The 18,572-nt window shown below is 37.5% G+C and overlaps 1 protein-coding gene across 2 annotated transcripts; it reads right to left on the bottom strand.

Annotated features, from left to right (window-relative positions):
- Positions 1-9,012: 9,012 nt before the first annotated feature.
- On the bottom strand, positions 9,013-18,260 carry spef1 (sperm flagellar 1). Of its 2 annotated transcripts, none has more exons than XM_052090504.1 (7): positions 18,126-18,260; positions 17,755-17,866; positions 16,517-16,667; positions 16,240-16,285; positions 14,436-14,496; positions 14,152-14,248; positions 9,013-9,869 (listed from the first exon to the last, which is right to left on the bottom strand). In XM_052090504.1, exons 1-7 carry the CDS (start codon positions 18,238-18,240, stop codon positions 9,756-9,758), a joined length of 696 nt encoding a protein of 231 aa, XP_051946464.1. In that variant the 5' UTR covers positions 18,241-18,260; the 3' UTR covers positions 9,013-9,755. The 2 variants fall into 2 exon arrangements, with proteins under 2 accessions (XP_051946464.1, XP_051946465.1); XM_052090505.1 differs by having other exon boundaries at positions 9,733-9,869; positions 14,152-14,237.
- Positions 18,261-18,572: the final 312 nt, after the last annotated feature.

Here is an 18,572-nt window from a genome sequence, read left to right as displayed (position 1 = left end):
ACAGAAAGTTAAACAGAGTGAACTTTACTTATGTGAGCATTCTCTCTGCAGTCAAAGACACAAAACTAACATCTATGCAAATCAATACAAACTTCTACCATAATCAGATCCCCACTAGGTTTATGGTGCTCTTTCCTATCCTACAGTGTTTTATCAAAAAAGACATGATCTTTGGGGGGAAAACCCAATAACCATGCCAATTAGCACCTGGTATAAAGCCATTCTTTTTCTTGTATGTTTTTCAGTCAGTTTGATTAGCATGTGGTTTTCATTGTGCTACAAACATCTCCATGATTAATCTTCCAAGAGTAATTTAAAGAACATTAAAAAAAAACTTTCAGATAGCACAGTCATGAACAGAAATAGATGCTCTGGGACAGTAATTAAGTCTATCCCTTACAACTCTGTCAAACAAATATTCTTTTTTCCTTCACTGGAACTGTACCTTGCAAAAATGTTTTATCATCTCAACAAAAACAACACTATTGTCAAGTCATTTTACTTGACATGATATCCTCCAACTTCCAAATATTGATACATTGTCATGTAGAACACTTGGGCATAGCTGCAGGAAGTAACCCCCTTGTACTTGGGTTAAAGATCTCTGCAGCTCATCACCAAACAGCACAGCAATATGGATCATTGGCCTACTGTTGGTCATTGCTATTGATTCATGTACTGATTTGTTTCTGTTCACACCTTGCCGACAACACTGTTGTGGTGGGCCTGATCTCTAATGACGAGAGGGCCTATTTGCAGGAGATTAAAGGCCTGGAGGACTGGTGCCAGGAGAACAATCTCCTTTTGAATGTCAGCAAGACAATGAGCTGATAGTGGACTTCAGCACAAAGAAGGCGAGGAACTACCACCCCATTATGATGAACTGGGCCACAGTGGAGAGTGTGGACAGTTTCTGATATCTTGGCATACATATCTCACATGATCAGTCATGGACCTGCCACATTAACACCGTGGTGAAGAAAGCCCGTCAGCGTCTTTACCATCTTAGGTGCCTAAAAGACTTCAATCTGCTAAAAAACTTTTACACCTGTTTCATTGAGAGCATCCTGACAGGAAACATTACAGCCTGGTTTGGAAACTGCACAGAACAAGATAGACTGGCTTTACAAAGTGTGGTGCAATCAGCTGAGCGCATCACCCACATCAACCTCCCTGACCTGCAGTCCATCTAGAGCAAACGATGCTGGACCAAAGCCAAGAAGATCATGAAAGACCTCAGCCATCCTAATAATGGACTCTTCTATTTGTTTCGGTCAGGGAAACGCTTCTGCTCCCTGATGGCCAAAACAGAGTGAATGAGAAGGAGCTTCTTTCCCCAGGCCATCCGTGCCCTGAATCAAAGACAACAGTAGGACTAGTTTTCAATAAAAAAAATTTTACTTGTATTTTTACTCATCTCTATCTATCTATCTATCTATCTATCTATCTATCTATCTATCTATCTATCTATCTATCTATCTATCTATCTATCTATCTATCTATCTATCTATCTATCTATCTATCTATCTATCTATCTATCTATCTATCTATCTATCTATCTATCTATCTATCTATATATATATCTCTAATTAAAAAAATAAATAATAATTATCGTAAATTTGGGGGAGGAAAGTCATAACAAGAATTTCACTACATGTTGTACTGTGTATGGTTATGTATGTGACTAATAAAACTTAAAACTTGAAACCTCAGTTCCCTTCAAAACAGTGTAAGAATGATCTAATCAAGTACTCTTACTCCAGAAAGAACCTGATAGAATACTAATAACTTTTTTGAAGAAACCCTTCATTAGAAGTAGGTCTAATAATAATATATGTATCTCATGTTTTATGCTACCACAGATTACTGATATCCCCACTGACAAGACAGGATTAACCAGCATGTAATCCCCATGTTTGTCTAGGCTGGTTTATAATGAGACATGTTAGTGTTTAATGTTTTGTTATGGTGAGATTTAGAAGAATTTTGTTGTTGTAGTTTTGGGGGTTAACATAATGGTGAATAGTGGAACTTGAGCCTAGATTCGGGACCAATCTACCGGAGTATATAACATATTTTGCCATTTAGCAACTCAGTAGTGCTTCCAAGCAGCAAGTATTTAGCATGATAAAATTTTCTGTCATTAGCTAGCATATCATTAAGAAAGTTCAATTTTTATATAAAATTTAGTTGGGTTTACCTAACCTAAGTTCCTTCTACTTGAAGTTTTTACTTTTAAATTACATGGCAATTTTAATTTAAGATGACTCATTTCTCAATCATTTCCAGATATGTGGAACCACTGCCTAGGACTGAATCAGGTTCAGCCAAAAAGGTATTTTTTGATGTATGTAATCTGGGAATATCCGAGATTAGTATGTAAAATCTGAAAAGCTGATTCTTGTGCTTAAGTGAACATTGTGATGTCTAACAAAACATTAGGAAACTGGATTTATCAGAAGTGTAACACTAATCAAGCACACTGGACTCAAAAAGGTAATGGAGGAGCAGTGACGTGCACAGACCTTAGCAGGGACAGGGGTGGAAGGATAAATAGGGTTTTTTATTTTTTTAATGAGTAGTAATTATAAATACTTAACTAATTTATTTGCTTTTGAGTATTTAACCATTTTCTTATATATATATATATATATATATATATATATATATATATATATATACACACACACACACACACACACACTGTACATAATTGTATAAATGTTTCCTTTATCACAAATCATAGCCTTTTCTGTTATATTTCTCACAAATAGCACCATGGTATTACACTTTTTTATTTTCAGACATGGTCTGTGATAACCCAATGTTTTTGACATGTGTCATAGTAAAACCATGTTATTTTTTAAAGAACCTTGGAGTACCATGAGAGTATCATGAAACACAAACATGATCAATCATTCAGTACCATGGCATTACCCAGGAAACGTTGTGCATAGTATGAAGGTGTGATGAGAAAGTGCAAGCGCGGTGAAAAAGTGTGAGCGCTAGGTGATCGACTGTGTTCCACGAATGCTAGAGGGTCTTTGAATTATGTATAACATGCAAGGAAGGGCAGCCGATGGAGTTTCTGGTGCCCCCCTAGGGAGTTGGTGCCCTACACAGACTACATAATATGCTTATAGGGATCGGCAGTACTGTGGACGATTTTGGTATTTTTTTGAAAGGGATAAGTCTAATGGTTTATTAGTTTCAACAAAACCAAACTGGCAGCTTCATCAGTTTATGTCAATATTCTTTAAAACACAAATTGAATGTCAATCACTGAAAGCGAAGCAACTGTTTAAAATCCCATTCGAATTAATAAATCTGTCTGCACATCAGGTGCGCAATGTCAGAAATATGGTAACAGCACTTTGATGCTCTGGGGCAAATTCAAATCAGCATTTTTTTCTACCTTGAAGGGCACTGCTGCAGGAGGGGATGCCACTTGAAAGTTTGTTCAAAACAAAATTGAGAAAATGAATATGTTCTCAGAGAGCCCTTCACTTGACACCATCTGGGTCGAGAACACTCAATAGTAACCGCACTGTTTCCCTCTTCACCGTAAATCCATTCTGGATACATTTTAAGTGCATCATTCTGTATCCAATCATTTGGACGGATCCCGTGATTTCCTCAGATATAAAGCTGGCTACCTCCATCCAGTCTGAAAAGTGTTTTCGCCTGTAAAGTCTATTCCGGCGCAGTATGTTTTGTAACGTCCTAAGACAAATGGTAATGCCATGTTGGTAGATTAGCACCTGTAGAATTTCCTTTTGTTGAAAGCCCAGATGAAAGTAAAAAGCTACTATTATGTTTAGATCCATGTCAGAAGCAGTTTGACTTCACTAAGAATATATGTTACGACTTTATTCTCGAAACATTTCGACTTTAATCTCGAAAAGCTTCGACTTTATTCTCGAAACATTTCGACTTTAATCTCGAAAAGCTTCGACTTTATTCTCGAAACATTTCGACTTTAATCTCGAAAAGCTTCGACTTTAATCTCGAAACATTTCGACTTTAATCTCGAAATAATAGCATATTGTTTGTTTTTTTTTACAATTTTTTTTTTTTTTTTACATTGCGGTACAGGTCTTCTGTACTTCCACAAGACTGTTAGCGAAGGGTACATTCATACAGTAATGCAATGTTTCCTCCAGAGTACCTACTTCATGGGCTCTGCACTTGAGATATATCCAGCTGCAGACCCGCAGCACCACCAGTTTCAGAACCCCAGCGCCAGAACCTGAAGTGAGGGGCGGAGTTATTGACAATGAGACAAGCATGGCGGAGAGCATGGTGAGTTGTGTAACGTTGTCTAACGTTTTTGACATCATGTGGTGAAAAGTTATCGCATATATTAAGTTCAGCGTTTATCTGCTAAATATTTAATTTGTGCATAACTTTATCATCTTATTGAAGCTTGAATATGTTGTCATACTTTATTGTATTAAAAAAAAATTCTACGGATGGTTCGATACATATTTGCGTGTTGTAGATGGGCCTTGCGGTGATAAAGAAGTCTGCTAAAGTTGGGACTGCTGAAGTGTCAAACCCTTAATAAACTCATGCTTTTTTTTTTTTTTAGGATATCCCCCAACAGATTGGTGGTGTAAACTGTGGAGTCTTCATGTTGATGGTGAGACATTGTTTTGATATAATTAAACCAGTGATTGGTGTGGTGGTGTTTTTATTTTAATTTTTTAAAGTTGTTAAATACGGAACAAGGAAGAGTGTTTTTAATTTGACGTTAACAGAGATAATGTTCCTTAATTTTTGCTGTTTTCCAGTATGATCTACATCTTGTCTTGGGAGCACCCTTTGATTTTACATCTGTAAGTAATTACCAGTTCAAGTAATTGACCTTTATGATGTTGTAGCAGTTGGGATATCAAGATTTCTCTATTTTTGTCTTCCAGTGCGACTTTCCAAACATACGGAGCTGGTGGGCTTATTCTTCTGGAGAACTTTGGGGTTTTCTCTGAAAGGTAGATACTGGACATTTACTCCAGCCCACCGTTACATTTGCACCCTCTTCTGATAAATGTTAAATTAACCAAGATATATATTCCAGTGCAGAAACCCTACAAGAGTCCCTTCCATGTGAAGAACAAGCTACGCTTAGCAGCAGTGAGGTGGTGTGTGTATATATATGTATATATATATATATATATATATATATATATATATATATATATATATATATATATGTATATATAATCTCTTAACATATAATACATTTATAAAGTCACATTTTCCTTTAATATTCTGTAATGAAGGAGCTCCCAATAATCCGGCACATGAAAGAAGCTGTGAAATGGCTCCATTCCAACAGCCATCTGCTCAGGGGTCCAGTGGAAGAGCCTCTTTTCATTCGAATGAATGAAGACGACAAGGAAAAGGCCCATAACAATCTCCTGGAACAGTCAGAAGCTTCCAGAGAGCCCTTTCTATTTCATTTTGTGTTCAGGGATGACATGGAGTTATTTTTGCAAGAATGTAAGGACAAAATGGGCCTGAGAGTGAATTCCTCATTTGATACATTTTAAGTTTAATTTATACAGGATTGTCAAGATAAAATGGGCCTAGGGGTGAATTGGTCATTTGTTGTATATATTTTTATTGTTTCTTTTAAAATTATGCTGAATTTTCTCTCTTTTTTAGTTTTTTGACATGTTTTATTTTACATAAAGAAAAATGCATGCTGCACATGTTCTTGTGAAATAAAGTATATTTTATATAAAATGCCCATAAGTTTCAAGCATTATTTTTCACCATCATGATCAGGAAGTAACTCTCATAATACAATGAAACGGATAACTATATACAATTATATTACACAAGATCAATGTTTTAAAATGGTTATTGTAGGCCTACTGTACCTTAATGTGTCATTATAACATACGTATAAAGTATGATTTTTCGTTTGTAATAAAAGCAAACTACGCTCCAAAACGTTAGGTGACGCTACTCGGTTTAGAACGTAAGCTCCGCCCCTCACTTCAGGTTCTGGCGCTGGGGTTCTGAAACTGGTGGTGCTGCGGGTCTGCAGCTGGATACTATTGCTGCACTTCGGAGTGAGTATAGGGAGGATCACTTGCGACTGGAATCTGCCCCCAATCTGCGCACTCTTAAAGGCACCTCTGCTTAATTTTCTTTAATATGGTCACGATTTACAAAGAGATCTCATAATAACACACAATTACTGTTATTGTGGGATTATTATGAGATTTTTATTTAGTTTTATTTAACAATTTTAATTAAATTATTAAAATGTCTCCCATTTTTCTTGCAACCAAAATGGCACCTTTAGATTTGTGAATGAAAGGGGCTTGTGCCCTTGCTTCCCCCGTTCTGTGCACGTCCCAGTGGAGGAGTAAGTTCTTTCATTTCAAGACATTTCTTCATATCCTGGAAAAACCCTCTGAAGAAGATTACCTGCATCATTACCTGTTCCTTTTACCTTTATTAACATTTTCTCCTTTATATCCATTCCTTTTGTAAATGTTCCTTTATTTTCACTTTAGATGACTTAAATATGAGACCATGTTAGAGGCCAGAGGAAGTACCGCACTCATTCTCTCTCTTCATGAGAACAAGTCCAATTCCAGATGTTCTCCCAGTATGCTCTCTATGGAATCTGTATGCTGAAGGGCTCATGTGTGCTTGTGATTGTCATTTAGTGTGACTCAGAGAACTTTTCTGCTGGTGTACCACCCAAGGATCCAACCTCCAAATTCTGCATGTTCCTGCAGTCTCTCCAAGGCCTGAGAGCTCGGCCTGAGTCATCTGGGAGTCATGAAAAATGTGTGGATAGATGTTGAATGCTCAGATGATCAATTTCTTAATTTTAATCCCCTATGAAACATCTTTTCAGAATATATCCAGCAATATTCAGTCAATTGTGAGAAATCTTTCATAATTCATAATAATCTCAAGAGAGAGAGAGAGAGAGAGAGGGAGAGAGACAGATGGCTTTTTCCTCTCCTCAACTTTGCTGTAGAAATGTTTACATTAAGTCTGAGATTTCACATTGGGTTGATGTTAGTATAAACACATGCCTCATTAGAGAGGCACAAAGTGATTGCATATATGTTCCAAAAAGTTTCCTTTGGCCAAGATAGCTGAGAGAGGATTAGTTTGGGGATAAAATATGGTCTGAATGTCACTAAATTTTTCTTCGGAGCTGAGCAGTTGTGCAGCAGCAAGCTGAGTCTCACTACTGCTCCACTCACCTCTGTTGGCGAAGAACTGCTGTTGGATCTATGGCACATCACCAGTGGCTTTCTCCTTCTCTGCACGCTGTGCAGTCCACTCCCCTGGGCGCTTCGACAGCGCTTCTCTCTAAAAGAGAGTTTTCCTCCTAAAAGGGTTTGTTTTCTCTAAAAGAGTTTACACAAAATAGCAATACACAGCAGGCATTGAATGTCCTTTTCAGGATGCATCTTTTTAAAGATGTCTTCCTGCCTCTGTATAGTTCCTGGATGCGGCTGTTTTCTGTCCGCTCCTGACAGGCTTAAGTGCTGCCTCACGTGTCAGGACTCATTGCGAGAACATAGCCATGGCAACGTTGCGATTGCGGCTTTCTCCCTTCCGAGGGAAAGCCACTTCAGCCGCCCCCCGCACCGCGTCTTCTTCCTACAGGATTAAGGCCAGCTTGGCCGGCGATGAAGGCAATTTGGAGAGCAACGGGCCTGTGATGTATTTTCTACGGTACGGTCCCCCTGTCGGTGGACCTGCATCTCCCTTGGGCAGTCCTTCTGCTCCCGGTCGCTGTGTTTGTGGAGCTCCTCCCTCATCAGGTAGGACCTACCACCACGCCACTCCCACGTGTGGCTTGACAACCCATGTGGTGTATTGGCCACATATCACCTCCCCCTAGTCTGGGCAGGATGTGGTCTCCACAGGGTCTTTTCCCTCTGAAAGAATAGGATCGGGAAAGATCGCCTTCCCCGATGCATTTCATAGCATTAAGATGCGAGAAACATAGAGAGAGAAAAAGCAGTGGCTGGCTGGCTTGCTCCCATGTTGGTCATGTAGCGTCTGTATATGACAAATTTTTCTGGAGGCGTTGGGGAGGGTTATGTGCAGCCGATACAGTTGCTTCTAGCACGCAGCGGCCTGCTTGCACCTGTGTCAGCAGTTCACATAACACGGTCTAGTGCATGGCGCTTTGAAACCTTGTGTCACTACATTCGACACAACGTTGAGTGACAGAAGGGGAACGTCATGGTTACTGTTGTAACCTCCGTTCCCTGATGGATGGAACGAGACGTTGTGTCCACTTTGCCATGACACTAGACATATCACTGTGATTGGCCGTACCTTATTCTTGGCTCCTCAGTGCAAAAACCTGACTGACATACGCACACCCACTTCCCTTTATACCCGTATGTCCGGGGGCGGTACATGCAAATTCTGTCTGCCAATTTCTCATTGGGCTATTCTCAAGATCAGAGGTACACCAGGCTCTCAAGAAAGACCCGTTGTGTCACTACATTCGACACAACGTCTCGTTCCCTCCATCAGGGAATGGAGGTTACAACAGTAACCATGACGTTAGCCTCAGTCACCATTCACTTTCACATTCTTTAAAAAAAAATAAAGAGAAAAAAAAGTGATTGGTGACTAAAACTAATATTCTGCCTACATTGTGTTTTTGGAATAATTTTCATGATTAGGAAAACTATTTCTTTAAGTTCAGCATGTGTTATAGAATGTTGATGAATATATTAATTAAAGTCATTCCCTGACCATTCTTAAAAAAATTAAAACTTTATGAATTAATGATAAAGTATCGCAGGGGGTTATGAGCATATGTAGAGAGTTTTTTGAGCATATGTATGGACTGGAGCAACTGATGATCAGTCAGATGATAAATCATAAATTTAATACAAACCCTTTGCATTCAGTCTAACGTCTGGATGCTATTGAGAATAAGCCACAAACATGTCAGACCACAACACTGGAAAAGCTTCAGTTCCACACTGTATTAAGTCTAATGATAGGACATAATAACATGTTCAACAAGATCCCAAAATAAAGTATTAACAAGTTGTTGTATTTACTTTACAATATGTTATCAAAACAATTTACTGGATACAATAGAAAATCCATAAATTCTTAGTATATTTTTACACTAGTAGTTGCTATATATATTTTGGCAAACACACAAAAGAAACACGTCAAAGCAAATCAAATAAAATATACTTTCCATAATTCCACATAAAACAAATGCAATTTCAGTTACTAGTAATTCTCAACACTATCAGCAGTACATAGAGGTATCTTGAAAATAAAAACAAAAAATGAGAGAGAGAGAGAGAGAGAGAGAGAGAGAGAGAGAGAGGAACCAAGCTCTTACTGAAAATACAACATAAATCCTAAAAATAATTCAAAACAGGCACAAGTGATGCTAGTAAACTGGTATTGCTGGTACTGTGGAAATGTAAAGCATAGATTGCAGTAGTTCGATGGCCTCTGCTGATTCAGTATGCTAGTCCACGGATTCTAATTTCTACTTTTACAATGTTTTTATTTAACTTTTTTTTACAAGCCAAATTTGAAATTGCCATCAATGTTCCTTATTCTGAGTGCTAACAATCACAACAGGTCAGGTAAATTAGAAAAAAAAAAAAAACAACATATTTTTGTTACAGTTCATTACTACAGTATATAGTAAGTATGTATAATATGTATTCAGTTAAATTCCTGAAATAAAATGCCTGATGGTGGACTGTAATACAGTATAATTATGAGATGTTGTTGCGTGTCTTGTATCGCTCTAAGTGCTTTGTCAGGTCCTCAATGCGTAGGTCCTTAAGATGCACAAGGTGCTCCAATCTGTTTACCTTAATCTGTAAAATCTAGAGGAAAGTAAAACATATATAGGAGATTTGGCTTGTATAGGCTTGTGATCAATTGTGCACTATGTTGGTGTTTTCAAACCATAGGTTTTCTAAACTTGCAAATGAACGGAAAGTTACTGATGTCACAATCTCTCTGTGGCTGCTTTGGGACAAAACACTTCATTCCAGGCTGTGACTGGCAAAAGTTGAATCAATTTAATTAAAGTTACTGAATAAGTTTTATTATTATTATTATTATTATTATTGAAAAATAATAAATAAATAATAATAAAAAAAAATCTGGCATTTGAACCTGTTGTTACAACATTAAAGGAATAGTTCACCTAAAAATGATGTCATCCCAGATGTGAATGACTTTCTTTCTTCTATAGAAAACAAGCAAAGATCAATGCAAGTGAACAGTGGCCAGATCTTTGAAGCTTCAAAAAGGCAACATTAAAATAATCCATTTGAGTTTGATCAATATCTTATCAAGTGATCCAGTCTGTTTTGGGTGAGAACAGATCAAATTATAACTCCTTTTTCACTGTACATCCTGCCATTGTAATCTCTAGGCACGATCATGGTTTAAAGCTCGATTACACTTCCTAGTGCTTGATGCATGCGCAGAGTGCTTGATGGCAATATAGGAAGTGTATTGGAGCTTGCAATCATGATCGCCAAGGAGATATCTGTCAAGAGATACATTTCTGTCTTTTCTCACCCAAAACCGATTAGATCACTTCAGATGATGTAAGGAATAATGACGGACTGTTGAATTATTGAAAAATAAAGCACACCAAATGTGGTAATGCAGCCACAAAGCAAAGCGGAGTGAGAGCGAGAAAGAGTGGGAGCATGAGGTTGCTTTCTTCAGATATTAAAAGGGATTTCAGATTAAATAGGAACTGTTGTATTTATCAAAGTTTTTTTTTATTGATTAAGTCGTGACTTGAGTCTCTATGTGTGTGTTTGTGCATATGTACAATATGTGTGTCAGTGTCAGCATGTGTGGGTGTTGGTGTGTGCGACACGACAGCAAAAGAGAGAGAGATGGAGCGCAAAGGTGCATTTCAACTGAAATTAAAATATATTTGGGATATTATAGACACTGTTTGTCATTCTTCATAGCCGTGTGTTTACTGGAAAATAATTGCACACCTTAGAATGTCCGTCAACAAGTAAGAATCAAGCAATCAACATACCCGTGGTATAAACTGATTTAACCACTGGTGTCTTAAGGATTATTTTAATGCTGCCTTTATCTGCCTTATTGATCTTCAGAGGTCTGGCCACCATTCACTTGCATTGACCTACTGAGCTGAAATATTCTTCAATAAATCTTAATTTGTGTTCAGCAGAAGAAAGCAATTCATACACATCTTAGATGGCATGAGGTTGCGTAAACGATGAGAGAATTTTTATTATTGGGGGAATTAACCCTTTAAATGAAAGTTCACCCATAAATGAAACTTCTGTCATTATTTATACTCAATCTCATATTGTTCCAAACCCACAGGACTTTCTTTTGCGGAACAAAAAAGGATGTATTTTAAATAATGTCACAATCGCTGATTTCCATACAATAACAGTGGATAATGTCTAAAACGTAAAAAGTTTGCAGACTCACATATCATAATCCAACTCTTCTGAAGGCAAACAATCCCTTTGTATGACGAACAGACCAAAATTTAAGTCATTATTCACAAATCAAATCAAATTTATATAAAGCCCAAACCAGAGCTCAAAATGCTTGAGTGTCTAGTGCCCAAACATCATGACACAAGAACAAATGAGGTTTGATCTTACTGATGAGTCACTATATTTGATTTGGGCTCTGTAAAAATGAGTTGATCAATTATTTGTTTTGAGAGTGAATAATGACTTAAATTTCAAATTACAGTGATCATATACCTTCAAAAGACTTGGAAGATGACTCAGAGTTTCAACTACATTTATGACAATTTTGGGTACATTTAATGCTTTTAAGTGATGCACTTTCCAACTGTACTGTTTGTAAATCATCATTCGAAACATTCTTTAAATTGTATCCTTTCATGTTCACAGAAGAAAGAAGTCATATGAGTTTGGAATGACATGAGGGTTAGTAAATTATGACAGAATTTATATTTTTGGGTAAATTATCTCTAAAACTGTAGGTAAAATAAATCATAGCAGCTGAACTCACAGTGACTCATTGACCAATCTTGATGTTGACAATTTCTGCTACATCTGCAACAGTGAGAGGAAACCATTTCTCAGAGAAAAAGTGACCTGTAGCTCTTAACCAATTGCTGGGATGACAGCACAGGAAATACCTATTTCCTTTTGCGACATCTGCATCTCTTGCCAGCTGGCATATACAGTGAGGAAAATAAGTATTTGAACACCCTGCTATTTTGCAAGTTCTCCCACTTGGAAATCATGGAGGGGTCTGAAATTGTCATCGTAGGTGCATGTCCACTGTGAGAGACATAATCTAAAAAACTAAATCCAGAAATCACAATGTATGATTTTTTAACTATTTATTTGTATGATACAGCTGCAAATAAGTATTTGAACACCTGAGAAAATCAATGTTAATATTTGGTACAGTAGCCTTTGTTTGCAATTACAGAGGTCAAACGTTTCCTGTAGTTTTTCACCAGGTTTGCACACACTGCAGGAGGGATTTTGGCCCACTCCTCCACACAGATCTTCTCTAGATCAGTCAGGTTTCTGGGCTGTCGCTGAGAAACACGGAGTTTGAGCTCCCTCCAAAGATTCTCTATTGGGTTTAGGTCTGGAGACTGGCTAGGCCACGCCAGAACCTTGATATGCTTCTTACAGAGCCACTCCTTGGTTATCCTGGCTGTGTGCTTCGGGTCATTGTCATGTTGGAAGACCCAGCCTCGACCCATCTTCAATGCTCTAACTGAGGGAAGGAGATTGTTCCCCAAAATCTCGCAATACATGGCCCCGGTCATCCTCTCCTTACTACAGTGCAGTCGCCCTGTCCCATGTGCAGAAAAACACCCCAAAAGCATGATGCTACCACCCCCATGCTTCACAGAAGGGATGGTGTTCTTGGGATGGTACTCATCATTTTTCTTCCTCCAAACACGGTTAGTGGAATTATGACCAAAAAGTTCTATTTTGGTCTCATCTGACCACATGACTTTCTCCCATGACCCCTCTGGATCATCCAAATGGTCATTGGCAAACTTAAGACGGGCCTTGACATGTGCTGGTTTAAGCAGGGGAACCTTCCGTGCCATGCATGATTTCAAACCATGACGTCTTAGTGTATTACCAACAGTAACCTTGGAAACGGTGGTCCCAGCTCTTTTCAGGTCATTGACCAGCTCCTCCCGTGTAGTTCTGGGCTGATTTCTCACCTTTCTTAGGATCATTGAGACCCCACGAGGTGAGATCTTGCATGGAGCCCCAGTCTGAGGGAGATTGACAGTCATGTTTAGCTTCTTCCATTTTCTAATGATTGCTCCAACAGTGGACCTTTTTTCACCAAGCTGCTTGGCAATTTCCCGTAGCCCTTTCCAGCCTTGTGGAGGTGTACAATTTTGTCTCTAGTGTCTTTGGACAGCTCTTTGGTCTTGGCCATGTTAGTAGTTGGATTCTTACTGATTGTATGGGGTGGACAGGTGTCTTTATGCAGCTAACAACCTCAAACAGGTGCATCTAATTTAGGATAATAAATGGAGTGGAGGTGGACATTTTAAAGGTAGACTAACAGGTCTTTGAGGGTCAGAATTCTAGCTGATAGACAGGTGTTCAAATACTTATTTGCAGCTGTATCATACAAATAAATAGTTAAAAAATCATACATTGTGATTTCTGGATTTTTTTTTTTAGATTATGTCTCTCACAGTGGACATGCACCTACGATGACAATTTCAGACCCCTCCATGATTTCCAAGTGGGAGAACTTGCAAAATAGCAGGGTGTTCAAATACTTATTTTCCTCACTGTATGCTAAAGGTGCTTAAAGAAGCCCTATTATGCTTTTGGGGATTTTACCTTTCCTTTAATGTGTAACATAGTTCTTTGTGCATGTAAAGGGCCTGCAAAGTTACAAAGCACAAAGTCCACACAAAACAGTTATTCTCTCAAACAGACAACTTTGCTCAAGAACTCCAAGAAATGGGCTGTTTGTAGTCCAGCCATTTCTTCTTTAAATATACGTCACTAATGTACCACATTTGTTTAATTCCCGCCAAAGGGCAACATTGAAAAAATGTCACATAGCACCTTTAGTTCATGACAAAGTTTTCAAGACTTTATCTTAAATTGAGTAACCCACCTCAACAGTCTCCTGTAAAGCCAAAATGGCCTGTTCCTTCTCCTCCAAAACCAAACGGAAGGCTGGATCCACATTTGATCCCAAGGCTGCAGAAGCACTAAGCAAGATTTCTCCATTGTAAATAATTTTTTTCCCACAGGCCTACTTCCAATTTTCAAAATATATTTAAACCTTAAAATGTCATTTTGAATCACATCACAGTACATAACTATACCTAAGTAATGGGCTTTATATTTCTTAAGGATCAAAGATTCTGGAGTCATTCCATAGAAAAACTTGCATACCTGACTTTTTGTGCCAACTTCACAGTGGTTGGATTGGTCTCAATAATCACCTGATGATTCTCTGTAGAAATTTGAGAAAACAGAGAAAGGATTTCTCCAATCTGTGCAAACAAGTTATGCTAGACCAGTAATATAGAATAGGTATTTAAAGCCCTGACTTTAGAGATACAACAGGTATATTGAGTAATGCATTTAAAACATTTGGCTTTGAAACCAACAAGGACTTAAGCAGACAGGCAAACATTGAATGTTGTATGACATGGCTTATTTACAACAGTCTAAAACTCATTGCTTTAAGCACTGGGTCTTGGCACAGAGAGATGCTTCAGAATCCCTCCAGACTAAATTCAGGCATTGAGACTTTACCCTCACAATACCCTGCATCAATGTCCTCTCTCCCTTTAGCTGAGTAGTACTCTCCCATACTTGAAGATTTAAAGCTCATGAGAATAGTTTAGCCAGGAAGGCTAAACTAATTAGACTCATTTTGAACCCATTAAACACAATAAGGTCAAAAGGGCACAGTGACGGGGCACCAGACAGCAGTCCACTGTAACTAGAGAACAGAAGAATTTTATTTGGCTCTAAGCTTTGAATCATCAACACAAGCAGAGCCTCACCTCATAAACATCCCATAAGCTTACAATAACAATCTAAAATGGAACAGCACCTACTGAAAAAAAAGAAAAGAAAAACAGGCCCAATGTTTCCCAACAGAAAAGCTCTTCAATAATATATGTCAGAAACAATCTAGCCTTTTTGGTCCCATCTAAGACTTAATAGTGTACAGTTGGCTTCAGTTTGCAATGGGCTGAAGGGCTTTTAGCCAAATATGTTGAGCCTGTTGGAAGTGATTAAGGGCTATCTGGAGAATAGAGCTGATATGTAGAGCCAGTTCCATCATGAAAAGAGGGAGTTGAACCTGAACAGACCAGACGATGTAACAATCAAGACCCCATGATGATGAGGTGTGGAAAACAGAGGGTTGACATATGTAGCCCCCCTCTATGTAATGGTAAGAGAGTCCTGACAATGCAGGGCATTTGGTTTATTTCCACAGATGTCACTTTTGTTATTCTGTTCTAATAAACATTCAGTTCAGCAGTGATTCCAATACTTGTCTGTGCTGTTTCAAATATATATTTAATATCTATGGATAGAAATAGATTCATTTCTTCAGAATCCTATAGAGATAAATAGAACTGTATTTTTTCATTTAAATAAAATCTATAAATCTCTTATAATAATAATAATATGTCTGCAATAAGACAAGATAAAGTTAAGCAATTAAAGGGAGATCAAGCTCATGATGGAAAGTAGAAAACCTTGATCACCTCATTACAAATGTCTTGACAATCCTCTTTTAAGAAAACTTCTCCTCTTTGCACATTTAAAGACATAAATAACCCTATTGGAACTTGCTGACACTTTAATTGCTAATTTCAAAGTTTGGTTTACATACTGCTGACCCAAGGGCTGATTATTCTAAGATACGCGACAATCAGATCATCTATGACCACTGAATGCTTAGCTTCTTAAAAAGCTAATGTTGATGTACTTACTAATGTTCTGATATAACAGATGGGCTATGTAAGCAATGAAACTGATAGATGCTCATTCTTAATAAAAAAATAAATAAAAAAAAATAGTCAATCCAGTCTATATAAATTGACAACCAACACAATATAGTCCCCCATAAAACAAAAAAAAAAAACGTTGTGGTGAGAGAACACTGGCTCAAAATCCTATCATGTGATGTATCATGTCCTGTAAAAGCCACAGTCCTATGTTTTATGGTTAATACCTGTTAATCTCAGCTGTCCATTTGTAGTGCTGTAATATTCCAAGTCCTAAAAACAAGGATAAGACTGGGTTACATTTTTATTTGAAGGTTTAATTTGACTATTCCAAAGGAATTTAACAACTGTGAATAAACATTACATCCCAATACTACATTCTCATTATGTATGTCAAACCATTCATTACATTCTGTATCTGCTTGGATGAAAAGTGAAGAACAGGGAAAAAGAAACAGAACACATAGTTGCAAATGTACTACATAAATGCAAGCGTGCACTAACCTGTGTGCCATTTAATACATTTCCTGCTGTCTTTTCCTCAATCTTCTCTCTCAGAGAGCAAAGGACTTGTTCAATGTAGCCTGCAGTACTGACCACTATCTTCTTCATTGTATGCTCAGGTATGTGGAAGTTCAGCTTGGAGAAAACTTTTCTGAAATGAGAAAATGTACTCATTTCCTTTTCAAGTCTGGACCAACAAAGTTATTTATTTAATTTAAACACTGTTAACTAAATCATTAAAGGAATAATTCACAAAAAAAATAAAATTCTCTCATCATTTACTCACCCTCTTTCCATCCCAGAAGTGTGTGACTTTCTTTCTTCTGCTGAATACAAACAAAGATTTTAGAAGAATATCTCAGCTCTGTTGGTTCTAACAATGCAAGTGAGTGGGTACCAAAATGTTGAAGCACAAAAAGGCAGCATAAAGGAAATCCATATGATTCAAGTGGTGAAATTCATATCTTCAGAAGCAATATGAGGTGTGGGTGAGAAACAGATACATTTTAAGTCCTTTTTTTTACCAATCTCCACTTTCACATTCTTCTTCTTTTGTTTTTGGCAATTCACATTTGTCATGCCTATCGCAACCTACTAGGCAGGGAGGAGAATTTTAAGTAAAAAATTAAATTAAAATTATTACTTAAATATCGATCTGTTTCTCACTCACACCTATCATATATCCCTTCAGAAGATATGGTTTTATCCACTGGAGCCTTATGGATTACTTTTATGCTGCGTTTATGTGCTTTTTGGAACAGCAACTTTTTTGTTCCCATTCACTTACATTTTAAGAACCTACAGAGCTGAAATGTTCTTCTAAAAATCTTTATCTGTGTTCAGCAGAAGCAAGAAAGTCTGGGATGGCATGAGTAAATGATGAGATATTTTTTTTTATTATTTTTTTTGTAAACTATCCCTTTACTCTTCAATTTTATTTTTGACAAGTTTTTATATTGCAATTAAAAGAGTATGTTCACTTGTCAAGTATAAGCAGATTTCTCGCACATTATTGTCTCGATATATGTTGCCCAGAAATGCTTCCTATGTAGTCATTAACTATATTGAGACACTGTTAGTGTTAACGTTCAGGTCTCATGTCCAGTGTTATTGCTGAGGTGTAATGTCACATTCCTGCAATCCTCCGGGGAATGTGTCAAACGACATGCGGGGGTCAGATAAGCAGTGTGTGTTTGTTTGCATTACTGTCTGCGTGGAGAACCAATAAATACACTTGCCTGTTCAGAGTGCTCCAGTTACACAGCTTCTGTTGCGTGGAATGAGCGGGTGTGTAGTTGTGCAGCTCCACCAACTTAGGGAAGAAATGCCTCACTACTTCTGCAGCCATAACTGCATATGAAAATGTTAAAATACGTATTGACAGTCCTTCCTCAATAAAAATGCGCGTGTACAGAGAAGAGTAAAATGATAAGATTTAGCCCTATATTAGTTAACAGTAACCTGTCATTATACCAGCAGTACGTGAGATACGGCCTGATTTTTTTTTAACTAAATGGTCAAATGCAGGATAACCATGCTTAAAATGTCAACAATTGTAAGATAATTGTTTTGCCTTGTTATTTAGTTATTTATTAAAGGAACTAAATACCTCCATCGCTGAAATCTCTTGTTATATTCCGTTTTGGTCTAGAGAGTGGTATTTTATCTATCCACGCGTATAGATCTTGCAAAACTTCTTCGTCTAATAGTTTAGGACTGTCCATAATTTGAAACAAGCTTTTGCGTCAATAAAAGCTTGGTTGTTTGAACCGTTACTAGGCAACTAAAAAATACAGGGCGCGACAGAGGTCATCTCGTTACTCTAGACAATGCGATTCAAAATATCTCAAAATGGTAAAACTTTACTAACAATAACTGTACATTATTTAGTAATCTTAGTTTGGCTAATATTAATTTCTACATATACTAATATTGTTTAAACATTAAAGCTGTATACAATAGCTAATGCATATGAACTTACATATTTGAATACATTAACATAAGCCACAATCAATAAATGCTGTAAAAATATTGTTCATTGTTAGTTCATGATACC

The sequence above is a fragment of the Xyrauchen texanus genome, chromosome 24 (genome assembly GCF_025860055.1).
Source record: "Xyrauchen texanus isolate HMW12.3.18 chromosome 24, RBS_HiC_50CHRs, whole genome shotgun sequence".
NCBI lineage: Eukaryota > Metazoa > Chordata > Actinopteri > Cypriniformes > Catostomidae > Xyrauchen > Xyrauchen texanus.
The sequence above is the reverse complement of the archived record's forward strand: the minus strand, read 5'-3'. Positions and strand labels throughout refer to the sequence as shown.